At 43.4% G+C, this 27,559-nt stretch overlaps 1 protein-coding gene across 3 annotated transcripts in view; it reads right to left on the bottom strand.

Annotated features, from left to right (window-relative positions):
- plxnb1a (plexin b1a) overlaps positions 1 to 27,559 on the bottom strand; it is a 49,627-nt gene that overhangs the window by 20,236 nt on the left and 1,832 nt on the right. For all 3 annotated transcript variants that reach the window (XM_021565733.2, XM_036946791.1, XM_021565734.2), the window contains exons 2-8: positions 4,256 to 4,333; positions 3,028 to 4,144; positions 1,948 to 2,130; positions 1,033 to 1,161; positions 649 to 749; positions 348 to 483; positions 83 to 239 (exon numbers count right to left, since the gene is read on the bottom strand). In XM_021565733.2, coding sequence (XP_021421408.2) covers positions 83 to 239; positions 348 to 483; positions 649 to 749; positions 1,033 to 1,161; positions 1,948 to 2,130; positions 3,028 to 4,134 — 1,813 coding nt within the window. In that variant the 5' untranslated portion in view covers positions 4,135 to 4,144; positions 4,256 to 4,333. The remainder of the gene's footprint in view (positions 1 to 82; positions 240 to 347; positions 484 to 648; positions 750 to 1,032; positions 1,162 to 1,947; positions 2,131 to 3,027; positions 4,145 to 4,255; positions 4,334 to 27,559) is intronic.

The raw sequence follows: 27,559 nt of genomic DNA, 5'->3' as shown, positions 1-27,559 counted from the left end.
TTAGCTTTGGTGATCATTAAGAAAGAGAAAGGAATCATTCTGCTTTGTAGTGTCAAATTGGACTCACACGGATGTCACTCACCTTCTCCCTGGCCAATGGGAGGCAGCCTGCTGGCGTCGGGAGTAGAGCAGATCACACCAGTGTCTGTGACAGTAGCCAGACGTTCCACATCCTGGTAGAAACAGCTGTATGCTTCGCCTTGCACTAGACTGGGCAACCCCTTCACTGACACAGCAATCTTCGAGAGAGAAGAGAGAGAAGGACAAAAATACATACAGGGTGTCCATTTCTTCTTTCTTTCAAGCTCGAAACAAGTACTGCATCTCCCCCTCCTCTCATGTCTTACGTCCGTCTCCTCTCCACGGCTGATGTTATACAGGCTCAGGGATTGGATACCGAGACACTGCTGCTGCTGGTGGTCAAAGCTCCACAGCCACTGGCCCTGCAGAGCCCCCCGACTGCACTGTGAACGCTGGACACACCTGCCATCACAGGGGGAAGTGGGGTTGAGCACAGGAGAGGAACAAGTGAGAAATGGGGAAGGTGATCATTCATTAATGTTGACATTTGCCTTTGCTCTTCCTATATTTTTGAGCTCTTAACTTAAATTTTCTTTGGTATAGGATAGTCCGTTGGTGCTTCCTCACCTGCCCTCCAGAACACACCAGCCACAGTAAGGGTCTCGGGCTGAAAGACAGGACTGACAGTCCAAGTGATCTCCACACTCTGCCACTGGTCGCTTCTCCACCTGAAAGGTTACCCACATATTTTTCTTAAAAACAGCTGTACTATACAATGAAACCGTAGAGGTGCTATAATTGTGTTCGATCAATTATATATTTTTTCATAGCCCTTGCCCTGAACTACTACCAGTGAACTGCATGGTCAAAAATGCAAAACACACCTGTACAGTACCTACTCTTGATCCTCTTCACTGCATTCCTGCACCAGCTGAAGACCCTAGACTGTATTAGGGGAGTCAAGTATCTAGCTAGCGATGTGTTTGAGCGGTGTTGTTCACTCAGACTAACCATTGCGCCGGTCATGACGTAGATGTGCGTCTCCGTCTGGTCCAGCAGGAGGTCACTGCTGATGGGCGAGTTGGGCTGGATGAGCATGGAGGAGTACATCTCCACCCGGCCTCCAGAGCCTAGGAACACCTGGAGAGAAGCAGATGGTTATGGTCAGAAACCATCAACCATTTCCAAGTGTGAAAGTTATAAAACTCAGCACATACAGTACATATGAAAACGGAAAAAGAGAATTGAAAAGGCTAAAGAAGTCTTGGCTAGAATGTGTCTAAAAGCAATTTGAAGGTGCATTTGTACTGTCTGCAGGATCATATTGTGAAGAGAACAGTTAATTTGATTGGCAGTCAGTAAATCTAATCTGGAGGATACCAAGACACCTTTGCCTAAGTGATTCATGAGCCCTCGAACTCTCAAGTTACCTGAGTTTAATGAGATTAGCATAGATTTTTATGTCAGACTCCATAAGCCTGTGCAGTGATCTCAGTGCTGTAAGCAGGAATCAAATTGCTTGTCAAGTGCAGTTTCTGTCAGCACATCTTAGCGAGCTGACAAAATAAGACACTCGATTTAGAAACCTGCAAGTTGTATCCACACTCTGTGTGTGTGTGTGTGTTCACGCATGCATGTGCATGTGTGTGTCTGAATGGTGGTTGTGGAATTTGGTGTGCAGTGATGAGATAATCCCTTTATAATGGGTAACTTCAGTCAGCTGCATACTAAGGGAGCTTTGATCAGGCACCTCAAAGCCCTCTGTTCTCTTCTGTCTGAGAAGGTCTCTCCCACCGGCTCGGACCACAGCTTTAACAAGGCTACCAGACGATATCCAGAGCAGAAGTACGTCTGAAACACTATCTTGATCTAGATCTCAAGTATTAACAAATAAAATGCATCATGACCTACTGTAACTTGGCATACCTTGTGCAAATTCCCTTTAGAGTCTCCTAAAAAGGCAATGGTGTGCCCAGCCCTCATACCAACAGCCACAGCAGTGAGACGGGCAGATGGGATGTCCAATACTGCCTCAGCTTCCATGGGTACCCTGCTGGCCATTGGACTGGGGGTGTGGTCAGAGCCACAGGGATAAGCCTTTAGGGTGTTCTGGAAGACAGAGAACAAACAAAAACACATCTCTCAGAGAACGTTCCATTCACATTATCACAGGAACATGGTTATTAATTTTAAGTCCAACAGTATAACTTTCATTCAGCAATATTTAATGTACAGGTCTTTCACAGTCCAACCAATCCTCTTAGATTTTATAAGAGGATTAAATATTATACTAGATGGGAAGCATACTAAGAATGCAATCTTGTGCTTTTGCGTAACCCCTTAAAGCCTACAAATAAGTCTTCAGCCCAACTCCAGTAAATTGGAAAGTCTTTTGTTACAGGGCTTGTTTACTTCAAAGCAAATTGTTTACCAAATTAACTGTGTGTTCCAATCCATCTGTCAGTCTCGTTGGACTTCAAAGGGCTCTTACCCATCCGTGTCAGCCTTCATTTACCAGTCTGATAGCTGAGTCGGGACAGTTAGTTTTATTGATCCTAACGATCCCATTAAACCGCTCGTGGCTGCAGGGCAGGCAGGCCTGACAAGCTCCGGGGCTCCAGGCAGGAGGTCACCCCGGGGTCGTAGGCCTGCAGGGCTACTTCCCTCCCCGGCTTCAGGGATCTCTTGGCTCTTTGGCACAGTGCTCATTAAGGCCTTTCATGAATTACAGGCCTTCCTCTCTCTACGGCTGCTCTGAGCGGAGGCTGGATCTACTCCTCTTCCAGACTGCTGAAGCCAATACAGCAGTGAAGGCAGAGAATAAGTAGGATTTAACTAGATAAGGCATTCCATTGGTAGTAGTCTGATGTTAGGAAAAAAATAGGGCAAATGCTTGGCATTGAGCAGAGGAAACCTACATTGAAATGTGTTTAATTCCGATGAAGCAGAGGACTTGTGTGAAAGGTGCATGTATTGTTACAACAGCTGCTCCTCCGAACACCTTACCGTAGGTAAGTTGGCACAGCTGGACTTGACCTCATACTCTATGTAGGCCACCTCGCCTCCTCCCATCACCCGGCCATCCAGTGTGTAGCACAGGTCTCGTGTCGAGTCGATGAGTCTGTCCAGCTCGTCCAGAGGGTACACACACAGAGCGGAGTCCTCGGAGGGCCCGTTGGAAGAGCTGACCCGGGTGGAGAAGACCCCCAGCAGGGTCTCCCCCTCTCTGCCACCCCCCTGACCCACCTGGGCTGCCTGGAGGAGGTTGTAGTTCCTCTCTGGGGAGGAGGTAGAGGAGTGACACACCAGGGGCACCTCTACATAGGAATAGTAGGAGGTGTCATCCAGACACACGCGGGCAGCATACGTACGGTACTCCCGCGACACAGCCTTAATGTCACGGCGATAGAACAAGAAGTACACATGCCCACGGCGAGCGAAAGCGGCTACAAAATGGTGGTCGTACTCCGAGAGTCTTCCCGCCACGGCCAGCTTGGCTGTCTCCTCGTAAGAGAACACAGGCTCGTGGGCCAGATGGCGTGTGGAGATGGGCGGATGGCTGCTTGTGTAACCACGCCCCACATAGAGCACGGCCCGCTCCCCGCCTCGGGGCCCCACCACCAGCCCCACTGTGGACACCTCCGGGTCGTTGGCCGCCACATACTGGGTATCCACCGGCCTCTCTGTGGAGAACAAGACCTCCTTCACAGAGGTCAGGCTGCGCTTCTGGCAGGTGCCCTGGTGGACGTTACCACAGGTGATGAGCTCCATGGCTGAGGGGTCCACTAGGAGCAGCTTGTTGTGGTTGGAGGTGTGCCGGGCCTGGGGGCAGTTGGCCTCGGTGACAGGGGGAAGACACTCCTTACTATCAGTCACAGGGCCGGTCCTCTCCTCATGCTCCAGACGCAGGCCGTCTAGCCCGTCCAGTTGGAAGAGGTGGTCCCTGGCCCCCACGTAAACCGTGCCCACAGAGGGGTCCGGGTGCAGGACCAGGTGCTCAAAAGAAGTGTCATTTCTGGAGAAGCGTGGATAAGTGCGGACAGCGAGGGTGTATGAGGTGGTGATCAGTAGGAGGATGAGCAGGGCTGAGAACAGAGCCATCCCAAGTGGCATGGCAAATATTCTGCAAACACAAGAATAGTACAAATAAATAAATACATTTAAAAAAAGCTCAACATCAAGTTTGCTATACAAAATGCTTACAGTATTAATAGATATCTATTCAATGTCTAACCATGTGTCCGACGATAAGCTCAAGACGCCAGTCTCCTCTTGATCATCCGCAAACATAACCCATTATTGTTCACTACACCTGTAGAGAAAATAAAATATGGAAATATTATTGCAAATGTAATGTTAGCCAATAATCCATCAGGAGTTACAACATTGGTTGGATCATGTTCTAGAATCTGCCACCCTGCCACTTATCTACATCACATGAGCCGATGTTGCGCATTCTGAAATTTTGGACACTTGTCACTCGTCACCTCACTACCCCAGCAAATCAATTGGCCAGTGGGAGTCCTCTATTACAGCTGCAACCCCTTCAATAATTGAGCAGCTCTTCCCCATCCTCACCCTCCACCCTGGTGAGAGGTCAAGAATGGCTAAGTGCAGTAGTCCTACAGTACGTGACTGTAGCCAGTGACAAGAGGATGGGTAAAGAGAGCCCTAGTTGGTGGTCCTGGAGCAGGTGCGTCTGGTGTGCTGCTCTGATACAGTAAGTGTCTCAGTCAGACCCCTCTTTACTTATTGATGGAGGGATAAGAGGTCTGTCACTTCTTGGACGGTAACTTCCAGGCCCACTGCCACAGGGTAGTCCATGAAAAATACATGCATAATTCCATGTGCATCATGTTTTATTGAGACAAACCTATGTCCAGAATAGGGGTGCTTTGAGAGATAAGAATAGTATGGGGGAATAAAACACTTTCTAGAGCCATTAGCACTATCCACAACATGTCTATTTGTGGGCCTCTATTCCTGTCACTGTTGTCCTTGATGCTCAGTCTCAGTCTAGACCGATTAGCCTATGATACACAGCTGCACTGTGAGGCCTGGAAACAATGGAGAACACAGCCATGCTACTGGTCTGCAGTCCTCACCAGCTCTTTGAACGGCTGACATCCCATTGTCAATATTTATAGTGCATGGGGACCAATCGTCATGGGAACTTCCTCTTAGTAACTGGAGCAGCAGTATAGGACTGGGAAACCGATAGTCATTCCTTTTATACAAAAAAATAATAAAGTAGCCTCATTTTTTTATTATTTATTTTACATCCATCACGTTTCCTCTTCCTGATCATGGCTGTAGTGACTTTTCACAAGATTATTCAGCTGAATGTAAGTACTTCTGGAAAAGTAGAGTCTGCCAAATGCCCATATTGTAATTAGTAATGTAGCACTTTGTTACTACTGCTGCTACTACTGTAAAGTGTAGTGGTTGTAATGATAAAACAATAACTTGGGAGGAGGGGGGGGCTCTGTAACAGGGGCATGCAGAGCCAACAATCTCCAGAGTTCATTGGCCGTGTCTGGAATGCATGGCTCTGCCCTGGTGCAGTCCAAGGAACCTATAAATAACTACTGCTAGGCTATTAGCCTGTCAGCATCACTGGGGGTCTGATCGGGGCTTTAAAATTCCACTACAGCCAAGTCCGCCGAGCTCCACAGCTCGACGAGACTCCCCTCTATGTTTATCAATCATTGAAAGTGGTTGCTGTGCACGTTTAACGTTCAACTCTTAATGATCTGTGACAGGGGTCTGAACGCTAAGACCCCATAAAAATGTGAGGTCAGCAGCGAATCCCTCCAAAAAGACAAGGGTGCGATTCTTCATGCGGCGTCTGAATGAGAGACGGCCTCAGGCTCGGAGGCCTGACATTGTTCTGCTGCTCCTGGCATCTCCCCTCTGGAACACAGCCAAATGGTACTGTACCCGTCGGCTTGAGTTATGACAGGCTCCGGGGAACACACAGCCACCATAGTTCATCGTTTTATGACTACGAGGCAGAATCCAACTACAGTACAGTTAATCTTAGACATAGATTTTCTGTTTTACAACACATAAAACGTCACAGCATAGGGTGTGATCGTCAGACTTTGAGGGTATTTTTGTAGTGAATAAAAACAGTCACGGCCAGTCACAGATGTGATTTCTACAGTATAGAATAGAAAATGTTTGTCGACAAAGAAAATGTTAACAAGCGAATATCAAAGGAGGATGCACACACACACAGAGACACACACGTCGGCCCTCTGCCAGTTCCGTCTACTTCTTTAGGTCTATAGCAAACCACTCTAACAAACGCACAGAGGGTCTCTCTTCCCCTCTTTTTAAAAATGCCCCCGGTGTTGAAAAGGGAGTCTGTGTGTAGCCGTTGGTGGGAATAGTGTCCCTTTCAGTCCTCTCTGACCAAGTGGCTTCTCTGACCGGGTGGAGAATAAAGCCACTTCCTTGTAAAAAAAAAAGAGCTTCACACAGTCTGGCTTATAACGGGACCCTTCATGTAGGCCTAGACCTTTCTGAAGGTGTTTTGTCAGCGGGAAGCAAGGTGCAGAAGAACTTAGTACAGTTGACAGTAGAGTCTGAAATCAACCCAAACAAGATCGATACAGCACGGAAGTCTGTTGTATGCACAGTAAAAAGACAGCATTCCGCAAGAATGACGGATGGAAGCAGCTGAAATGCTTTCCAAGGGTTTCTGGAGGGGTTGACGATTCTGTATTCATAGGCTATATCATACATATACCTATATATAGTAGTGTGTAAAACTTAAGTATATGGAGATTGGATCAAATAACACATTTCAAACCCACACTACTGTAAAATAAGGACCCTTCAAAAGAATGGTAGTGAATGATGGGAGGAAGAGAGACCAGTAAGTGTCTGGTGGTCAGATCCTGCTGACTGCTGTGGGTACAGGACCAGGGCAGAATCCAACTGCTCCAACTAAATTACAGACAAAACTACTGGACTGGAGATTCCTATGGGATTGATGTGAGCAAAATCTGAACACAGGAAGAGCGTGTGAATGCAGAAAATCTCAAATCTCTTCCTCTATTTTTCTAGCTATGCTTTCTTTTTACACTCTTTCCCCGTTTCTGTGCCACAAACGTTTGCCAAGTGAGTTATAAAATGGCATTTAGCGGTTGGGTTCTGTCGAGCAGAAGGAGCTACAACAGAAACGTGCGATTAAGGATTGTTGTGATTGCGTCAATGTGTTTTATTCCGACCATATGGTTATTTTAGCGTCACGTCAATAGGATATATTGATAATGCATGTCTTTGTGTTGGCATCACAGGAGGCTGAAGCGGTGGCGAAACATGCTTATTCATGTGTTTGTGCCCTGGCTGCATACATTACCACCCACTGCATGTGCTATCACATCTCCATCACACAAAACAGCCTCTCTTTCATATCGCTGAATAGACTGAGAAAGCCCTTTGTCATTTGTGGTTGTCTTGACGACGTCTCGTGGTTGGATGAAAAGGAGAGCTGAAGTCTAGCGTCAACTCATAGGCATTTGAATTAGTAGAAACTGTACAACCACTCAAGCTCCCTGACAAAATAATTCATGGTTAGGTGCTTGGTATTATCATTTAAGGAATAGAAGTCGTGGTAAGAAACGCTCCCTAATGCTGCACTGAATTATTCCCCTGACTTGACAAGAAAATATTATAAATCGAAACCAAGAAGGTACACCAGTTGGAATTATTTCCAACGTGCCGTGCAGGCAAAAGCTATGTTTCTACCGACCCTTTGTAATCTCAGAATCTAGAGATGGACGGAAAATAACAAGCCTCATCTTTAAAATGATTCGAAAAGCTATAACAAGAGCAGAGCTATTTTGTTTCATTTGAAAAAGAGTAGAACATTTTTTTCTCTCGAAAAAGCAGAGTATTTTTGCTGATCCCAACTAGGCTTTGACCACCTAACAGCAAATAGAGGAGTGAGGAAACTAAATGAACCAGAAGCTCTTAGCACTTCATAAGAACACATAGGCAACAGCAGAGCCCCCCCCCCCAATGTAAGCCTATAAGAACATAGATACACTGCACTACTCACTCTCCTCTTCTTTCAGGGACTGGTATCACAGTCACCTATCAGAATGCCAAGCATTTTCTGAATGCTTGGCAGGGAGGGCTTCTCCCAAGCTCTGGCCTAGAGCAGTGTGGAGGAGCGTATACCCTAACAAAACACTCAACTACCAGGGAATGGAAAATTGAGAAGTTTTAGCTTATCTGGGCAATATAGGCCTCCATGACTGATGTGGTATTGTAATAATCATATTTATTAAGCACTTATAATAGGCCCTTAAGTAGTCTGAGTAGACATACGCCAGTCAGCCCAAAGGCCATTCGGCTCGGCGCATTTCTATTTTCATGTAGAAACATGCACATCTCTGCTTAGTATCATGCCAGGTTGGGCTTGTACAACTTTACTGTCCAACTAGACATACAGTCTAGGTCTACATTAGCCGATTTCCAAGGAATTGTGCTTTGGATAGAGTGATGTTCATCACTGTAGACAGTTTCACAGGGTCAATTTGGTGAAGCTGTCATTAGTACACATTTCATCATCATCGCAGAGTAGATCAAGTCAGAAAAACAGTGAAGCCTTTCCATGACTGCATTTTGAAATCTGAAGAAATGGGAGTTTATTTTCCCTCCCTTATTTATTTATGCCTGCTTTTTCCCCCTGAGCATCACCCAGCAAGAGCTGGGATTGGTCCTCTTAAATGCTGTGCAGACTGAACTGGTGTTCCCCCTGGCAGTCTCATAGAGGGGCTCTTGTGAGGCCAGCGCCGTTACACACAGTGTGTCGTTTCTGTCCTCCTCCATTAACAAATACATGCTGTTGGTCAGGGAAATTAAATATTAGTGTGGTAGTCTGCAACCTTTGATATTTTAGCTGTGTGTGTGTACGCACATGTACCTTCACTCATTACAGGTGTTCAAATCAGTCATCTCTGTCAAACCACAATACATCTGAATAATTACCAGCCTCAGTTACCTTCAGTATGGGTTTCAATGTTCTTTACTGGTCTGACATTTTATCCAGGACACATGTAAAACCAGTCATTCTACTTGGATTGCCAAGGTTAACCAGAGCAACGTATTTAAGGCAGTGTAATTAAAGCTTCTGTTTGAATCACATACCGTACCGAAGCAATAACTTATGCTGATAGATCTAAAGTCAAATCTCTTTAGTAGTCTGTAACTAAGCCAAGAGAGAGAACTTGGCAAGATTACCACATTGGCATGATTTTTCAGGACAAGTGTATGCAAAGACTGTTATTTTCATCACAAATGTGTTTCATCGGTTGCCAGAGACGTCATGCAGAAATAATCACTCTGAATGGTTAAAAAGGTACTGTGAGAAGCGTTCCAAATTAACTTTTGCCTTTGGACCAGAGAAAGACCGCAATCAGTCCTATTCATAAAGGGTTGCTTTCCTTTCCCAGAGTGACAATCAGATGTACCAGATATTTTGGTCAAACTATAAAAACATGCATCTAAATTGATGATCATGAAGCTCTGCAATGCATTGTAATCCTGTTTTCAGGAGAAAAATACTAACCATAGGGTTAACTACATACTCTCCTCACACACACACACGATGGAACGACGACCCTTCACAAGGTGGCAATAATTCAATAACACTGTTGAGAACAATGCCACACTGAGGAGTGACTGAAAGTTAAGGGGTAGTTTTGATATGGGAAAGACGCCGTACAAGGCCAGATTTTATGAAATACAGTGGATATGGAAAGTATTCAGACCCCTTGACTTTTTCCACATTGTTACATTACAGCCTTATTCTTAAATTGATTTAGTTTTTTTCTCCCCTCATCAATCTACACACAATACACCATAATGACAAAGCAAAAACGGGTTTAGACATTTTTGCTAAGGTTTTAAAACTGAAATATCACATTCATTCTGACCCTTTACGCAGTACTTTCTTGAAGCAGCTTTGGTAGCGATTACAGCCTTGAATCTTCTTGGTTATGACGCTACAAGCTTGACACACCTGTATTTGGGGGAGTTTCTCACATTCTTCTCTGCAGATCCTCTTAAGCTCTGTCAGGTTGGATTGAGAGCGTCGCTTCACAGCTATTTTCAGGTCCCTTCAGAGATGTTCGATTGGATTCAAGTCTGAAAAAGCCACTCCTGCGTTGTCTTGGCTGTGTGCGCTTAGAGTCGTTGTCCTGTTGGAAGGTGAACCTTCACCCCAGTCGGAGGTCCTGAGCGCTCTGGAGCAGGTTATCATCAAGGATCTCTGAACATTTCTCTGTTCATCTTTCCCTCGATTCTGACTAGTCTCCCAGTCCCTGCCGCTGAAAAAAATCCCCAGAGCATGATGCTGCCACCACCACCACCATGCTTCACAGTAGGGAAGGTACCAAGTTTCTACCAGGTGTGAAGCTTGGCATTCAGGCCAAAGAGTTCAATCTTGGTTTGATCAGACCAGAGAATCTTGTTTCCCATAGTCTGAGAGTCTTAAGGTGCATTTTGCAAACTCCAAGCGGCCTGTCATGTGCCTTTTACTGAGGAGTGGTTTCCGTCTGGCCACTTTACCATAAAGGCCTGATTGGTGGAGTGCTGTAGAGATGGGAGAACCTTCCAGAAGGACAACCATCACCACAGAGGAACTCTGGAGCCCTGTCAGAGCGACCATCGGGTTCTTGGTCATCTACCTGACCAAGGCCCTTCTCCCCTGATTGCTCAGTTTGGCCAGGTGGCCAGCTCTAGGAAGAGTCTTGGTGGTTCCAAACTTCTTCAATTTAAGAATGATGAGGCCACTGTATTCTTGGGGACCTTCAATGCTGCAGACATTTCCCTTCCCCAGATCTGTATCTCGACACAATCCTGTCTGTCTCGGAGCTCTACGGACAATTCATTCGACCTCATGGCTTGGTTTTTGCTCTGACATGCATTGTCAACTGTGGGACCTTACATATACATACATACAGGTGTGTGACTTTCCAAATCATGTCCAATGAATTGAATTTACCACAGGTGGACTCCAATCAAGTTGTAGAAACATCAAGGATGATCAATGGAAACAGGATACACCTGAGCTCAATTTTGAGTCGGAATACTTATGTAAATAAGGTATTGGTTTCGAAAATTTTTGAACATTTGCTAAAATGTATAAAAACCTGTTTTCGCTTTATCAATATGGGGTATTGTGTTTAGAATAAGGCTGTAACATTACAAAATGTGGATAAAAGTCAAGGGGTCTGAATACTTTCCGAATGCACTGTACATGTGTTGTTTTTGGCTGTCTAAATTATATTTAAAAAATAAATAAATAAAAAAATCACTACAAAACAATGCCTTTCCAAAAAAGGGTTTTGGGCAGAGCCCGGCAGGTGGGAGCTATAGTGGCCTTCTGTTCGTGTGCTGAATGACAGACAGCTTCATTTAAAAGATAATGGGAGAGGGAGAGAATCAGAGCAGGTCTCTACGAGTGGGAGGTCTTCAATTGTCAAATGGTTAATAGAGTGTACTCTTTCTCTCTTAAGCAGAAGTGCATGCATGTGACACACACAACCCCTTTCTCTAAACCCTGACAGAAAATCATTAATGATGGATGTGCAGAGCTTGCTGTGTCGAAAGCAAAGGTGTTTAATTATGACCTGAGGACAATAGGGTGGTGAAATCTAGGATGGAACCTGCAGGAGGAGGCAGTGAAAAGATCTTAACTGAAATCCATGACATCTTTCACAAACAAAGACTTTCTTATGCAATTTCGATACAAGATTAGTAAATTGTGACTAGATGGGGTTCTAAATCAGACTGAGCAGAATAATTATGGATGAGCCGCACCACAGAGCATTAGAAAGTCTTTGTTTAAGAGAGCCACAGTCATGGACCCAACACTAATATGGATAATGGCTTAGGGTACCCCGCCGCGCCTTTAATTGAGGCAATCTTTCTGATGCTTGGAGATCGAGCGAGACAGAGAGCGAGAGCGAGAGAGACAGCAAGCGAGCGAGAGAGACCACGAGCGACATACAGCGAGAGATGGACAGCGAGCGAGAGAGAGACAGCCTTGGGAAACATAGCATGGGGGTTGGGAGGAGTCAGACCAGGAGCTCACTCCCCTGAGGTCCTGAGACAGTCTGCTAACAGGACTGACACCTGGGGACTGCATTAATCATTGATCAGGCCAGTATGAGGGAGTGGATGGGCTTCAATGGGTTTCAGCCAGACTGACTGAGGGTTTAACTCAGCGTTGGTGTATTAACCATCAAGTCAGTGAGTTAAGTTCACCCAAACAAAAGGCCAAGCAAAACGTACATGGTCAGTTCCAGTCAGCGACAGAAAAGCCCTGCATACTGTAGATACTAACATCAAAGGATCGCCGTAAATACTGGTATGCTGCAGTGGCCGGCTGTGTGTTAGGTTTTGGCTGTGCCCAGATCAGTGAAAGATAAACAGAGCATTAAAGTGTTCCACAGGGACTGAAACGTGATGGTTAGTTAGGTACACTCCTCTTCCACACCACTACTCCCTCTTCCCCACTGCCCCGGCCGGCTCTCTCCAAAGTATCACCTACTATTAAGCAACATTTTTGCTCAGCAAGACACTTTCTTTTATGCCTTTACTGCCCTGAGAATCTATAGCCTACTGTATGACGCACTGCAGAAAATATGTAGATAAACACAGAAATAAAAAAACTGACATAAGCCTGTGTTCATTCAGCTTTATTTTTCAGTGCAACTAGTCATGCAACCTGGCATTCCGGGGAAAGCCCAGCAGTAGATACCAGTGTTTGGACTTATTAGCAGAGAGGGAGCTGACGGAGAGTTTTTGCCACGGCTATTACAATACAATAGAGGGAGGTCTGTGCTGGCATCACTGCTGAATCTCTGAATAATTATCCAAATCCCCAAACTGTGCCGTGACCCAGACCGAAAGCTTCATTAAAAGAGGATGTTCAGACTGCTGACTGAGATTAATTAGCTTAGTAAGCAGAGCCACAATCCCTCCTCCACAGGACACTCAGTGCTAATCCACACAGATCTTTACTGGCAATCCATAAGCATTGTTCCTGAATAGAACAGCCTTCAGGGAATACCTTTCCCTTGATGTAGTCGAATAGGCTAATGTTTTGATGAGGGACCTGTGCCTTCAAATGTGCCTGCGTTGTTAGTTAACAGACATTTGCTAGCTAGCTACCTAAACTTAGCCGAGTACCAATGCTAGGTTCACATTAATCTTGCTAAGCTAGCTAACTTTCGCTAACTAGCTAACACTAGCTAGCCGTTTTGGCCATGCCCTCCCAGTGGAACTGACGGATTAACCAAAATTGGCAGAGGTTGTTTGAATTATTTAAAACCACGTGTCTTGAACTAGATGGTGACATTGAATTTCACTATATATATATATATCTCTCTCTCTCCAGAGGGATTGAGGATTCACTTTATGGGCAATTCCATGGAAACAGAATTATGCAAACGGAATTTCATCATGGGTCCCTGATCTGTTACTACACAGAAATGCATAATTATAGACATGAATATAATTCGCTTCATGATGATTTATCCTAAATACTGTTGGTAAAAAAATAATAATAAAAGTATAAATATGCAATTATCCTCCTTTTCATATTTGTCTATTATTTAAATGAGCACCCCCCCCCCCCCCCAAACAAGACCAAATTTGGTTGGTCCCAGACTAAATCTGAACCAGTCAATCATAGATGTCTGTTTCACAAGTTTGCACAACAAAGTACAGCATAGTATAGCTCAGTAGAGTGCAGTAAAGCACAGAACAGTAGAGCTCTGTACATTACAGAAAAATAGTGTACTCAACTCGTGTGCTCTACTGTGTACTGTACTCTACTTTGTGCTCTACTGTACTATGCTAAAAAAATAAATAAAATAAAAACGACTGTACAGTGCTTTCCAAATGTCTACGACTGCTTCAGATGTGGTCCGGTTCGAACCAATCATGGACGTCTGTGTTTCGGCCAAATCAAGTCCGGTCCAAAAATCAACATCTGTGGACGTTGAAATTAAAGCTGGTTCGGACCGTACCAAAAAATGACGTCTGTTGACATTGAGATGAAGGGAAGGATGGACTGACCAAATTGTAACTACTTTCAATGTCCATGGAAGTCTGGTGTCGGTGGTTGCTTAGTGGGTAAGGATGCTGGTTTCAGTAAATGCAATGACAGGGCTCATGGGTAGGGCTGTGGTGGTCATGAAATTTTGTCAGCCAGTAATTCCCATGCAAATGACTGTCGGTGTATTGGTAATTTACCATTAATTAACAAACACATTAAGCATCTCCCGACCTCTACGCATACATGCCATGCCATGTGCCTTTGGAACATCTACATTAAAACAATTCTAAATCCTTTTAATATACACCATCAGAATAAATCCATTACTTTAGACAGGTCTAAACAAACATTATATTTTGAAGAAAATGTATTTCAGAAGAACAGAATATGAGTGGGCCTACTGCATGTTATCTGGCTATACGCCATGCCATATAGGTTGTAGGCTAGTTCATTTAGCAGATGATATGCTTGTAAGTCCTGTGCCATTATTTTCTAATATATGATTTTATAGTAAGAAGAATATAATTGAATTTAGCTGAATAAAACTGCATATTTTTCTAATTCCGGAGCGAGTGCGCATATGAAGATGGGCGGCAGATAGCCTTGTGGTTAGAGCATTGGGCCACTAACCGTAAGGTTGATGGAACGAATCCCGGAGCTGACAAGGTAAAAATGTGTCATTCTGCCCGAGCAAGGCAGTTAACCCACTGTTCCCCAGGCACCGTGGATGTTGATTAAGGCATGACTCGGTATACCCCTTTCCCTTTGTTGAGCGTAAAAGTGATCATTTGAAACAGGTCCTATATGACAGTTAATTGGCAAATTTAGTTGTGAATGATACACACCCTATAATGTCTTAGAAATCCAAACATTATTGGGCTGCATGATGCAACTGTAGACTATTGAGGAGTTGAAAAAGTAGCAAAAAAAGCTTGCACTCTGTTCTTTGCCGTACAAGCTGTTCTCTCATCACGTGAGCATATTTTCATCCATCAGACTATTCTCAATTTAATCTAGTCTTTACTAATATATAATGTTTATTTCAATTTAGAAAAGGTCCATTATCAAATGGGAAGAAACAGAGGCAGGGGGGGAAGACATCATCCATGCGCTCTCATAGCGAATGGAGGCCAGAGGTTCGTTTTTAAATCATTCCGGGTTGGCTACTCTGGTTTTATAGCTGAGCAATGCTTAATATTTTAGCTGAGAAATAAATATCAGTAGTAGAAGGTTGGGAACTTCCTATTTTTAGTGGCAACCATCAGAGCTCTGCTTTCACACAGGATTGCATATAGAAATGCCTAATTGCATATAAAACACACTAATTTCACTCCACGCATCAACCACTGTTTGAGAAGCATGCAGCCTCTCGCTGGGCGACAGTTGATAGTACACCCAAACTCTGTATGCCATGGGCTCTCCAACACTGTTCCTGCAGCTACCCCATGCTTAATTTGGAGAAAAAAAATGAAATCTGCTCGGGAACATCGATACAACATCACAACAAAACATATTTTAAATTAAACTGTTGACAGCCCCCCTCTAAGCTCTCGAGAAAAGAATGAAGGAGAGAGAGGTGGAAACGCACAGTGGTGAGAATCGGTAGCTAAATAATGTAATGTGTCAGGCTATTAATTTTGGAAATATATTTTTTTAAATGCAAATTCACTATAAAACTGTAGGCTAACTCTGTGCACAATCTATGAACTGCAAAAGGGTTTTCTAATGATCAATTAGCCTTTTAAAAATGATAAACTTGGATTAGCTAACAATGTGCCATTGGAACACAGGACTGATGGTTGATGATAATGGGCCTCTGTACGCCTATGTAGATATTCCATTAAAATCAGCCGTTTCCAACTACAGTAGTAATTTACAACATTAACAATGCCTACACTGTATTTCTGATCAATTTTATGTTATTCAAAAACAAGGCCATTTCTAAGTGACCCCAAAGTTTTGAAAGGTAATATGCACGCATGCACATGCACACACAGTTGAAGTAGGAAGTTTACATACACTTAGGTTGGAGTCATTAAAACTTGCTTTCAACCACTCCAAACTTGTTAAACTATAGTTTTGTCAAGTCGGTTAGGACATCTACTTTGTGCATGACACAAGTAATTGATCCAACAATTGTTTACAGACAGATTATTTCACTGTATCACAATTCCAGTGGGTCAGAAGTTTACATACACTAAGTTGACTGTGCCTTTAAACAGCTTGGAAAATTCCAGAAAATGATGTCATGGCTTTAGAAGCTAATGATAGGCTAATTGACATCATTTGGGACCACGCTGCCGTCATACCGCTCAGGAAGGAGACGCGTTCTGTCTCCTAGAGAAGAACGTACTTTGTTGCGAAAAGTGCAAATCAATCCCAGAACAACAGCAAAAGGACCTTGTGAAGATGCTGGTGGAAACAGGTACAAAAAGTATCTATATCCACAGTAAAACGAGTCCTATGTCGACATAAACTGAAAGGCCGCTCAGCAAGGAAGAAGCCACTGCTCCAAAACCGCCATAAAAAAGCAAGACTACAGTGTGCAACTGCACATGGGGACAAAGATCGTACTTTTTGGAGACATATCCTCTGGTCTGATGAAACAAAAATAGAACTGTTTGGCCATAATGACCATCATTATGTTCGGAGAAAAAAGGGGGAGGTTTGCAAGCCGAAGAACACCATCCCAACCGTGAAGCACAGGGGTGGCAGCATCATGTTGTGGTGGTGCTTTGCTGCAGGAGGGGCTGGTGCACTTCACAAAATAGATGGCAGCATGAAGCAGGAAAATTCTGTGGATATATTGAAGCAACATCTCAAGACATCAGTCAGGAAGTTAAAGCTTGGTCACAAATGGGTCTTCCAAATGGACAATGAACCCACGCATACTTCGAAAGTTGTGGCAAAAAGGCTTAAGGACAACAAAGTCAAGGTATTGGAGTGGCCATCACAAAGCCCTGACCTCAATACTATAGAACATTTGTGGGCAGAACTGAAATAGCATGTGTGTGCAAGGAGGCCTACAAACCTGACTCAATTACGCTAGCTCTGTCAGGAGGAATGGGCCAAAATTCACCCAACGTATTGTGGGAAGCTTGTGGAAGGCTACCCAAAACGTTTTACCCAAGTTAAACAATTTCAAGGCAATGCTCCCAAATACTAATTGAGTGTATGTAAACTTCTGACCCACTGGGAATGTGATGAAATAAATAAAAGCTGAAATAAATAAATTCTCTACTATTATTCTGACATTTCACATTCTTAAAATAAAGTGGTGATCCTAACTGACCTAAGACAGGGCATTTTTACTGGGATTAATTGTCAGGAATTGTGAAAAACTGAGTTTAAATGTATTTGGCTAAGGTGTATGTAAACTTCCGACTTCAACTGTCTGTCTGTACGTACACACAGTCAAAAGTTGACACACCTACACATTCCAGGGTTCTTTATTTTTACAATTTTCAACATTGTAGAATAATAGTGAAGACATCAAACTATGAAATAACACATGGAATCATGTAGTGATCAAAAAAAAAAAAAGTGCACACTGACATCGCCTGACTCTGCGAGTTTTATTCTCTGAAATAAAATGAACATATTCCCTCTGTTCACAGGTCAGCAACATTCAGGCTCCAAACAAATTATTCTAGCCACTTTTTGAGATTGAGTTGGAGACATTTTAGAAATAGGTTAGGCCTACTGTTTTATGTCCCCAAACCAAAAAGTCCAAATCAAAACAACAATGCTGCATATTAGCCTATAGCCCCTCCATTCATGCATAAACTGAAATGTTGAATTCAATTAGTGAGCTGAGACATCTGACACTGGACCCTGAGAGCCATATTGATTGGTTCAGCCTTTAGAGGCACATGTGTCAAGGGCAACCAGGGTCAAACTGCACACCCCGGAAAAGGAAAGATACAAAGAGAGAGAGGAGGAGAGGAGAAGGACCGAGGGAGACAGATAGACATGGCCTTTGGACATGCCACTGAGTGAAGGGGGAAAACGTAACCCATTTTTGTCATGACAAAGGCCAATTGGAAAACTCTCAGCAAGTGTGTGTGCACGTGAATGCGTGTGTGCGTGCACATATATTTAAAAAGAGAATAAAGGAGGGGGAGATGGGGGGGGGGGGGGGGGGGGGTAATCCAGCAGCTGGACAAACAGACCTGGTTAGACTGCAGCACGTCTCAGAACAGAAGAGAGAGGAGAGGCCACTGAATGCCCTGGAGCGCCCAATTAAAACACAGCCACCATGTGGGCCCTGCTCCTTCTCAAATTGCCATTACACATGGAGCTGAAAGCAAGATATTAAAACAATATGTTGCCAGGGCTGCTTGTAGGGAGAGATGCGGGGAGGCTCATCTGTATAAACAGAGAGGAGAACACACCTCCTGGTTAGCAGACTGTTGCCACAATGGATGGATTGTATGGAGCTACTGTGTGGTCACAATGCATGTAGGCTACAGCATCGGCATGTACTACGGCAAATCAGATTTCTTTGGGGCGTCTGGCAACATATCCTCTTGCTGGAGGTGGGATTTCACGTCGCCAGCTATGCTTGTCCAATAGGCTCCACTTTGCCATGTTTGCTAATGTCAGACATCTCCAAAATGTAATTCAATGTCTAAAAATTGTGATATGCAGCAAGCTGTGGAAAAGTTCAGCGTTAAATCTGTTACCATGTGTGAAATGAATGCTGCCTCAAAGTGATATGGGGTCTCTTAGCTCGGGTTAAATGTTGTAGAATCAGACCTGGGTTCAAACACAGGTATTTGAGTATCTAGGATTTAAAATATTTTCTGTATATTTGAGTATTCTTGTAAATTTTTGTTTCCGTGTATTTAGATTAAGTTGAATTGCTGATTCAATTGAAATTTTAATAACAGTTGCAATCAATTATAAGTATAATTACAGAGGTATATGAAGATGAGCAGATGCAGTATACCACTTAATTATGTTCTTGGATCACATTTCCAACTTCATAGGCCCTGAAGCATTCAGACAACATGACTGTACATCAAGACAGGCCAAGACAGACTTAAAAATGCCTGCTCCAGTCTTTAGTAGTGTTGTGGTAGTAAGCCTATATAATTATTGTGCTAAGAAAAAACAGTAAAAGCTCCAAATGCTGTCATCTTAAACCCAAATTGATGGTTTGAGGCTAGCCTCTTTCTTAACAGCAGCAATTAGAAAGGTAAATAACACACACAAATCCCTGAGCTAACACTGCAAGTCTCAAAAAGAGAACACATAGGACATTGTCTTTTCATTGACATGGATGTTTTCTAACTAATTACTTTTTGTTATTGCAAACAACTCAGTTGACTCATATCACATCCTCACAGAAAACACAATGTTGCAGATGAGAGCTGGCAGGGTTAAGGTCCCTTGGGGTATGTTGCTAGATCACCAGAGAGAGTTGTAGCAATGCCAAGCTCTACACTAAACAAAAATATAAATGCAACTATTTTAAAGATTTTACTGATTTATATAAATAAATTAGGCCCTCACAGATACCTTTAAAAAAAATAAAAAGTGGGGTCGGGGATCAGAAAACCAGTCAGTATCTGGTGTGGCCACCATTTGCCTCATGTAGCTCGACACATCTCCTTCACATAGAGTTGATCAGGCTGTTGATTGTGGCCTGTGGAAGGTTGTCCCACTCCTCTTTAATGGCTGTGCGAAGTTGCTGGATATTGGCGGGAACTGGAATCCAGAGCATCCCGAACAGGCTCAATTGGGTGACATGTCTGGTGAGTATACTGGCCATGGAATCAACTTGTGTACAGATCCTTGCGATGTGGGGCCGTGTATTTATCATGCCGAAACATGAGGTGATGGTGGAGGATGAATGGCATGACAATGGGCCACAGGATCGCAGAAATTCTTCGGTTGTGCAAACCCACAGTTTCATTAGCTGTCCGAGTGGCTGGCCTCAGACAATCCTGGGCTGGCATGGTTACACGTGGTCCGCGGTTGTGCGGGCGGTTGGACATACTGCCAAATTGTGGCTTATGGTAGGTGGCTTATGGTAGAGAAATTAATATTCAACAAAACTGCACATTTTAGAGTGGCCTTTTATTGTCCCCCAGCACAACATGGACATGTGTAAGTATCATGCCGTTTAATCAGCTTCTTGATATGCCACACCTGTCAGGTGGATGGATTATCTTGGCAAAGGAGAAATGCTCACTAGGGATGTGCACAATTCAAGATAAATAACCTTTTTGTGCATACGGAACATTTCAGGGATCTTTTATTTCAGCTCATGAAACATGGGATCAACACATATTTTTGTTCAGTATACATGGAAAAGCAAGCAGCAAAGCTTTGACTGAACAATGACAGAGAGAGGGGAGAGAGGCTCAAAGTATTAGACTGAGCTTGAGGATCTGTTTGTTTTGTTTGTCTCACTTTCCCCACAGAAAGACTGTGTGGTCTACTCTAATACTGTAGGTTCTTAGGAAAATTTGTTTTTCTAGACCTAGCTACCGAATTAGGAAAATACAATCTCCTTCGTTTCTTTACCCCACTACCACAACTTGACTTCTGCTCAAGAGTCCCCAAGAAGTCTTTACAATAAAGGTTAGACTGATGAATGAAGGTGCTGTGACTGAGTAGATCCCTGGACAGAGGCATACATAGACAAGACTCTCAGGAATCAAATGACAGGCAATGCATACGGAACACAATGCAAATGTATGCGCACAGAAATAGAATACGTGTTTGTGTTACCGAGATTTGATGGAATAGGCTGTAGGCCTACAGAGTCGCCTGCAGTGGTCAAAACAACGCTGCATGTTTTACTCTCTGCTGACTATAGAACTGGAACAAACAGCACGGTCTTCTTGGCCAAGATCCTCTACTAAATTACAAAGTTCAACAGACAGAAATTCCAATACTTGCCATTTGATAGAACACTAAGCAGTCAGTCTCAGAGACCACTAAGTAGGGAGGCTTGGCAGAAGGCATCTTCCATTGGTCTGAGACGTAGCTAGGTTTCAACCAGAGATTGAAGTAATTTAAAGCCACTCCTCAGGTTCAATACAACCATCCGGATAAATCTGTCTGCAAAGAAAAAGGACTCTGCATCTGCTTATTCACCACGGTCTGAGTGAAACTAACCTTTAACACAATTTGAAGAAGAGGCTAAATATAATGCAGAATGTTACTTCTATGGAATAGTTTTGTCTAAGGCCTACTAGCAATATTAGAAACTTTAGTTGAATAATCAATTGAATGACATCTGGTAAACATTAAACAAGCATCTTGAATTTTGAGATCAAGATACTGTGAGCTTCTTGGAATTAAGATTTAATTCTTCGATTTGAGGGTATTTACTGTCAATGTAAGTACAAGCATCTCGTGCCATCCGCTCTACTCTGCTCCTACCATAATGGCTCTGGTTTGGTCTCTGAATGTGTTCTCTGAATACACGCCATTACTGCACATTCATGTGCACTACATAGATAGATATCAGCATTATCGTCCCTGGTCTGTTTAACTATGTGGACATTTCAGAACAACCATGTCATTAATTATTTTGAGATCAAAAGGGAATGTTTTGTGAAGCCAATTACTTGCCTTTGACTGAGACCTAAGGTCAACATCGTTCAAAGCATGCAAAGATTAAAAATAAAAAGGTTGACTTCAAATAACCAAAATATTTATTTTGCATTCCTTGTTGCTGAGTTTTCCCTTCTAATGTCTAAACAAACTGGCACGCTAATTATTAAAAAAAAAGGATAGTTATTGGTGACCCAAATGTCCTAGAGACGGTAACCAGTTTGGGACATACACGCTATGCAAAATGACACAGCAAGTAGCCTTTCGGTTTTTGAACTTTTGTAGGCTTTTTAAAAAAGGGTCTTCAGTGCCAAAACTTAGTGAAAGGCATCTGGCAGAAGTAAATTCATAAACAAACAAGAACATAATTGTTCTGAAATTTATGAGATCATCATCAAGCCGATTCAAAAAGACAAGGGACATGAACACGGAAGTTTGATTTAGGAACGCGTTCACTTGCACAGCGTATTGGGCAGAGCATCAAGACTGGGAGGCCAGCCCTGTGGTCTAATCTTTAAAGTCAAGGCTTGAGTTCAACTTTAATGAATTACTTTTCTTTAGCATTTTCCTTCAAATCAAGGGACAAGGGGCAAGGGACAAGAAAACTCTTGATAATCTAAATAGCAATGACGATACTGAAACAACCCTCCAAAACAACTTAGGAGAAGCAAGGTAGAAAGTAACATTTTGAATATTAGCATTTCATTCTGATATCGAGTCACAGGTCACATAATTGAGGAGGATCTAACAAAACCGTCAATGTGTTTCAGGAAGTTAGATATTGGAAGTTAAAAAAAAAGATGGCGCAAAGAAACATGACCATAGTCCTTAACCTTTGTTGACTGTGAATATTTCCTCTTCCTCAATCTCATTGTCTGAGGTAAAGGGGATTAAAGCGAACCCATATCTAGGATCTACCCAGACTCTCTCCAAATCCCCTTCACTGCTAATAAAGATGAGAAACAGAGAAAACTGTGAGAAGCCAAGCTGACTTTGCAATACACCCCTCTGTTCAAGTACAGTAATCCCATATGCATTAACTCGATTGACAGAGGGATAAGATGCTTGGAGGTTTGTTTAATCAATTAACTGGTTTTAGGTTGATTTTAGTCATTACTTGTGCAATAATGTATAATTTAATATCTGAACATTTGATGCCATACTGCATAAACACCATTTGTCAGTCATGCCAGGCTCCAGTTGGGACCACAAGGTTCTACTGGCATGTCGTTTAGCAAGGGAATGCTAACAACTGTGATTGAAATAACTTGCATAGCTGAGCTGGGCTCACAGGCAAGTGTTCAGAGGGAGGGAGGGAGGTTGCCATGTTACGGCACAATAACCACACCCTCCATATCTGGGGCTTCCCATGGGACTGCAAAGAGCTATGATAAAGGGGGAATTTTCAGCAGACTGACACTTAAAATTAAATTACGTTTATTTTTTTATACATTTCAAGTGTTAAGGTGGATCGTAGGGACATTATCAATTGACATTCCCTATAGAACTTGAACAGCCTTTAAGGCCTTGATGGAAAACCGCATACAATGTAATGACACCAAAATAGAGTGGAAAAACAGCCCATGGGAATATGTTTTTGCAAAACAATGTTCTGTTAACCTATCTTACAGCAGTTGGTGTTTGCTGTGACCATCCTTGTTTCCTCAGGCTCTAAAATCACCTGTTTCCAAAGGCCAGGGAAATAACAAAAAAAAGGCAGTAACTTGGTATCCAGACAGTGCTCATCTTCAACCCAGTCCACCAGTCCCTATTGAGGGTAATGACCATCAGCACTGTCCCTAGCTTAGTCAGGAAATGGAAAAGCTTATCATTAGTAAGCACAACACAGAAGCTGCTTACCACTAATGAAAAGGGGTATTTATTAGGAAGCCAAATCAAATGGGCACAGCCTCAGAGCAGGATCAGCAGCCGGCGTGTGTTCCAACTTCCACAGTGACTTGCAAGAAAGAGAGGGGAGACATGAAAGCAGATAAGGACATAAAGAGAGAGACAGTTTTACCTAAAAAATAAGGAAAACTATGCAGGGCTTTCACACGTGTTAGCATTAGCTAATGAATATTCTATCCTGGGTGGGCTTAGTGATGTAATGCAGAGCAGTCAGGGAGTTGGCAGCTTCTGAGATCTGCATACGGCAACTGTACAGTACACTCAACCTGTGCAGTGCATCAAGCTACAGGTCTGGCTGAAAGATGTAATTACCAAAACAGCAGGATGTACAGTATGTTCGTCATAGTTACCTATGGTAGTCACATTGCTATGATAGTCACATAACTTTTGCCAGTTAAAATACTTTATATACTTTCACCATGTAAATCCTTTGTAATATTCCTTCATTTTCTCACAGTGATGTTCTGCGCAGTATGTCCAGAGTGGTGCCCCATGGTTGGTGCCCCCTTGTCAACCTCCCACACCCCGGCAGATCATAAAACCCCACCCCGCAGCACAAGGACGCATCATAAGGGCAGCGCAGCTGCTGCTAGAGTGACTGATGGGGTGGACGCCCCAAATACCTCCTAACAATCCTTGACCTCTCAGATCTTCCAACCACCCCCCCCCCCCCCACCCCCAACCTCAAGATCTTCTCCCCAAACACTCAAAAATATATTTTTAAAGGAGATTACTATAAGATGTCCTTCTGTCTAGATATGCTTGGAGTTATTTGACCCACTCTCTCCCTATTGTCAAGTCTCTGTCATCTAGGCTTGTTCCACTGTGAGAATAATTACTTTAAGTATATCTACTGTTGCTTCAGAGGAAGACAAGTGTCAATCCCCTTTGCCATGCTGAACTGAGACTGTGTCTTGAGATCTCCACCAATCCAATAGTCAATAGTCTATGTCTCTGGGGCCTAGAATACAAGTCTACACGACCAGTCGGAGTAGGATGAGGAAAAATGGCTAGACCAGCTGGCCAGAGCTAAAAAAAAATCCCTAAGTTCCATTAATGCTCATGTTACATGTGAGGAGTTACTTTTTATTATCTCAGAACATACTGGTTTGCAACTGTCACTCTGGGAAACCCCCTACTCATACAGTGAGCATCCTGTTTCAAAAGTGCCAACAAATCACCCCTCGGTCAGCTTGTTCTCATGTTGAGAAAAGCAAAAGGGTTAGCCTACATCATTAAAGGGATACTACCCAGAGTCAGATTAACTTGTGTTTACCATTTGTCTCTGTGTTCAGTATGAAGGAAGTTAGAGGTAGTTTCGCAAACGTTCGCACAATAGTTAGCAGTTGCGCTAGCACTAGTTAGCAACAGGCTTCATTAGAAAATGCATCGGCGACGTTGTACCCATGGTGAGGGTTCGCTTCTTCCCCAATCAAATTCCCTGGATTAACACAGAGGTTGGCGCTAAACTAAAGAGCAGGGCTACTGAACACAGAGCTATCACAGACAACCCTGATGCTATGGACGAAGACAGAAATAAGTACAAGAAGGCCTGCTATGACCTCCGCAGAGTCATCAAACGAGCAAAAGGAAAATATAGGAATATGGGGGCATCATATTACACAGGCTCCGACGCCCACCACATGTGGCAGGGTTCTACAGTCTATTACGGATTACAAAGGAAGACCCAACCATGATCTGCCCAATGATGCCTCTCTACAAGACAAACTCAATGCATTTTATGCACGCTTTGACAACATCGAGCCACCCTAGATCCACTCCAATTTGCATACCGCCCCAACAGATCAATCGATGACGCAATCTTAATTGCTCTCCACACTGCCCTCACCCACCTAAATAAGAGGAATACCTGTGAGAATGCTGTTCTTTGACTACATCTCAGCGTTAAACACCATTATCCCCTCCAAGCTCGTCAACAAGCTTAGGACTCTGGGTCTGAACACCTCCCTCTGCAACTGGATCCTGGACTTTCTAACGTGCTGACCCCAGGTGGTGAGGGTAGGCAACATCACCTCCACCACGCTGACCCTTATCACAGGGGCCCCACAGGGGTGTGTGCTTAGTCCCCTCCTGTACTTCTTGTTCACTTATGACCATGTGGCCACGCACGACTAATCCCATTATCAAGTTCGCTGACAACACGAGTGGTAGGCCTGATCACCGGCGACGATGAGTCATCCTACAAGGAGGAGGACAGTGTCCTGACAGTGTGGTGCCGGAGCAACAAACCCTCCCTCAACATCAGCAAGACCAAGGAGCTGATTGTGGACTACAGGGAGGGGGGGGGGGGCATGCCTCCATACACATTGACAGGTCGGCAGTGGAGCAGGTAGACAGCTTCCTCTGTGTCCAAATCACTAAAGACTTAAAATGGTTTAAACGCACATTCATGAAGAAGGTGCGAAAGTGCCTCTTCCCCCTCAGGAGGCTGAAAAAGAGAGGTACCGGTGCATCAAGTCTGACACCAATAGGCTCTTGAACAGCTTCGATCCCCAAGCAATACGACTGTTAAATAGCTAACAAAATAGCTACACGGACCGAGTTTGACCTTTTATTTCAGTATTTGCACTGTCTCTATGCACACTCACAGAGCCCTACACACTCACACTGTCACGCCAAAATGCACACAAACGCTCACTCCATCATTTGCTCACTCACAGATAATATGCACGTACATTTTTACTGACTCTACACACCTACACATGCAAGCTGCTGCTACTCTGTTTATCTTATATCCTGTTGCCTAGTCACCTTACCCTTATACATATCTACCTCCATCACTCCAGTATCCCTGCACATGTAAATATGGTATTGGAACTGACTTTAAATATTTCCTGTATATGGTATGCTTACTTACTCGTGTTTTTTTGTTTTCTAGCAATACATCGTTATTGATTATTGCATTGTTGGGCTTTGTGTCTCCAAGAAAGACCTTTCACTGTACTTGTGCATGTGACATTGAAACTTAAAACTTGAACTTTCGTGGTATCCACGAGTTCATTGGAGGCTGTGGAACTAGATAAAAGGGCTCACTGACAAAATCCCAAAGTATCCCTTTAACATTTCACTTATCAATCAAGTATATATATATATATATATCGTAGATGACAGCCTCCCTTCTCTTGCTTGTAAAAAATGTAGTCACAAAGCAAGATTGAACGGCAGCTGCTGATGAAGTTTTTTTTATTTTGTCCATCTGAGAGGTCCTAGTGCCTTCAACGTTTGATCTTTTCAAATCAAAATTGCATTTGTCTCGTACACATATTTTGCAGATGTTATCACAGGTGCAGCGAAATGCTTATGTTTCTAGCTCCCACAGTGCAGTATTACCTAACAGTATAAAACAACACACAAATCCCAAAAATATCAGAACGAGCAATGTCAGAGTCTAGAATATAAATATAAAATACATTTATATAATGGTATGAATGGACAGTATATGAATATAAAGGTGTGTACAGCAGTAGTTATATAGGATGAGCCTTGACTAGAATACAGTATATACATATGAAGTGGGTAGAACAATATGTAAACATTATTAAAGTGACTACGCACATAGGGCAGCAGTCTCTAAGGTGCAGAGTAGAGTACCGGGTGGTAGCCGGTTACTAATAGTGACTAAGGTTCAGGGCAGGGTACCGGAAGGAGGCCGGCTAGTGGTGACTGGAGGCCGGCATGTTCATTCCTGTTACCTGAAAACTTGAAATAGGCCTCTGGGCCAAATAGTCAGACAGTTTTAAGACATGAGCGAAAGCACACAGCAATCCAAATCTGAGAGTTATCCCCGGTGGTGTCTTTGCCAGCCAAGGAAAGTGAGCCCACAAGTCTCAACCAATCTGATGGCAGGGTTTTTAGCGGAAGCAAAGATGGTGTTGGTGGTAGCCACCCACACAAATGTAAAGGCCTTACCAGACATTGTGTTGAAGACATACTACTGGGAATGAGACTGTA

This window comes from Oncorhynchus mykiss, chromosome 16 (genome assembly GCF_013265735.2).
Source record: "Oncorhynchus mykiss isolate Arlee chromosome 16, USDA_OmykA_1.1, whole genome shotgun sequence".
NCBI classification, from domain to species: domain Eukaryota; kingdom Metazoa; phylum Chordata; class Actinopteri; order Salmoniformes; family Salmonidae; genus Oncorhynchus; species Oncorhynchus mykiss.
The sequence above is the reverse complement of the archived record's forward strand: the minus strand, read 5'-3'. Positions and strand labels throughout refer to the sequence as shown.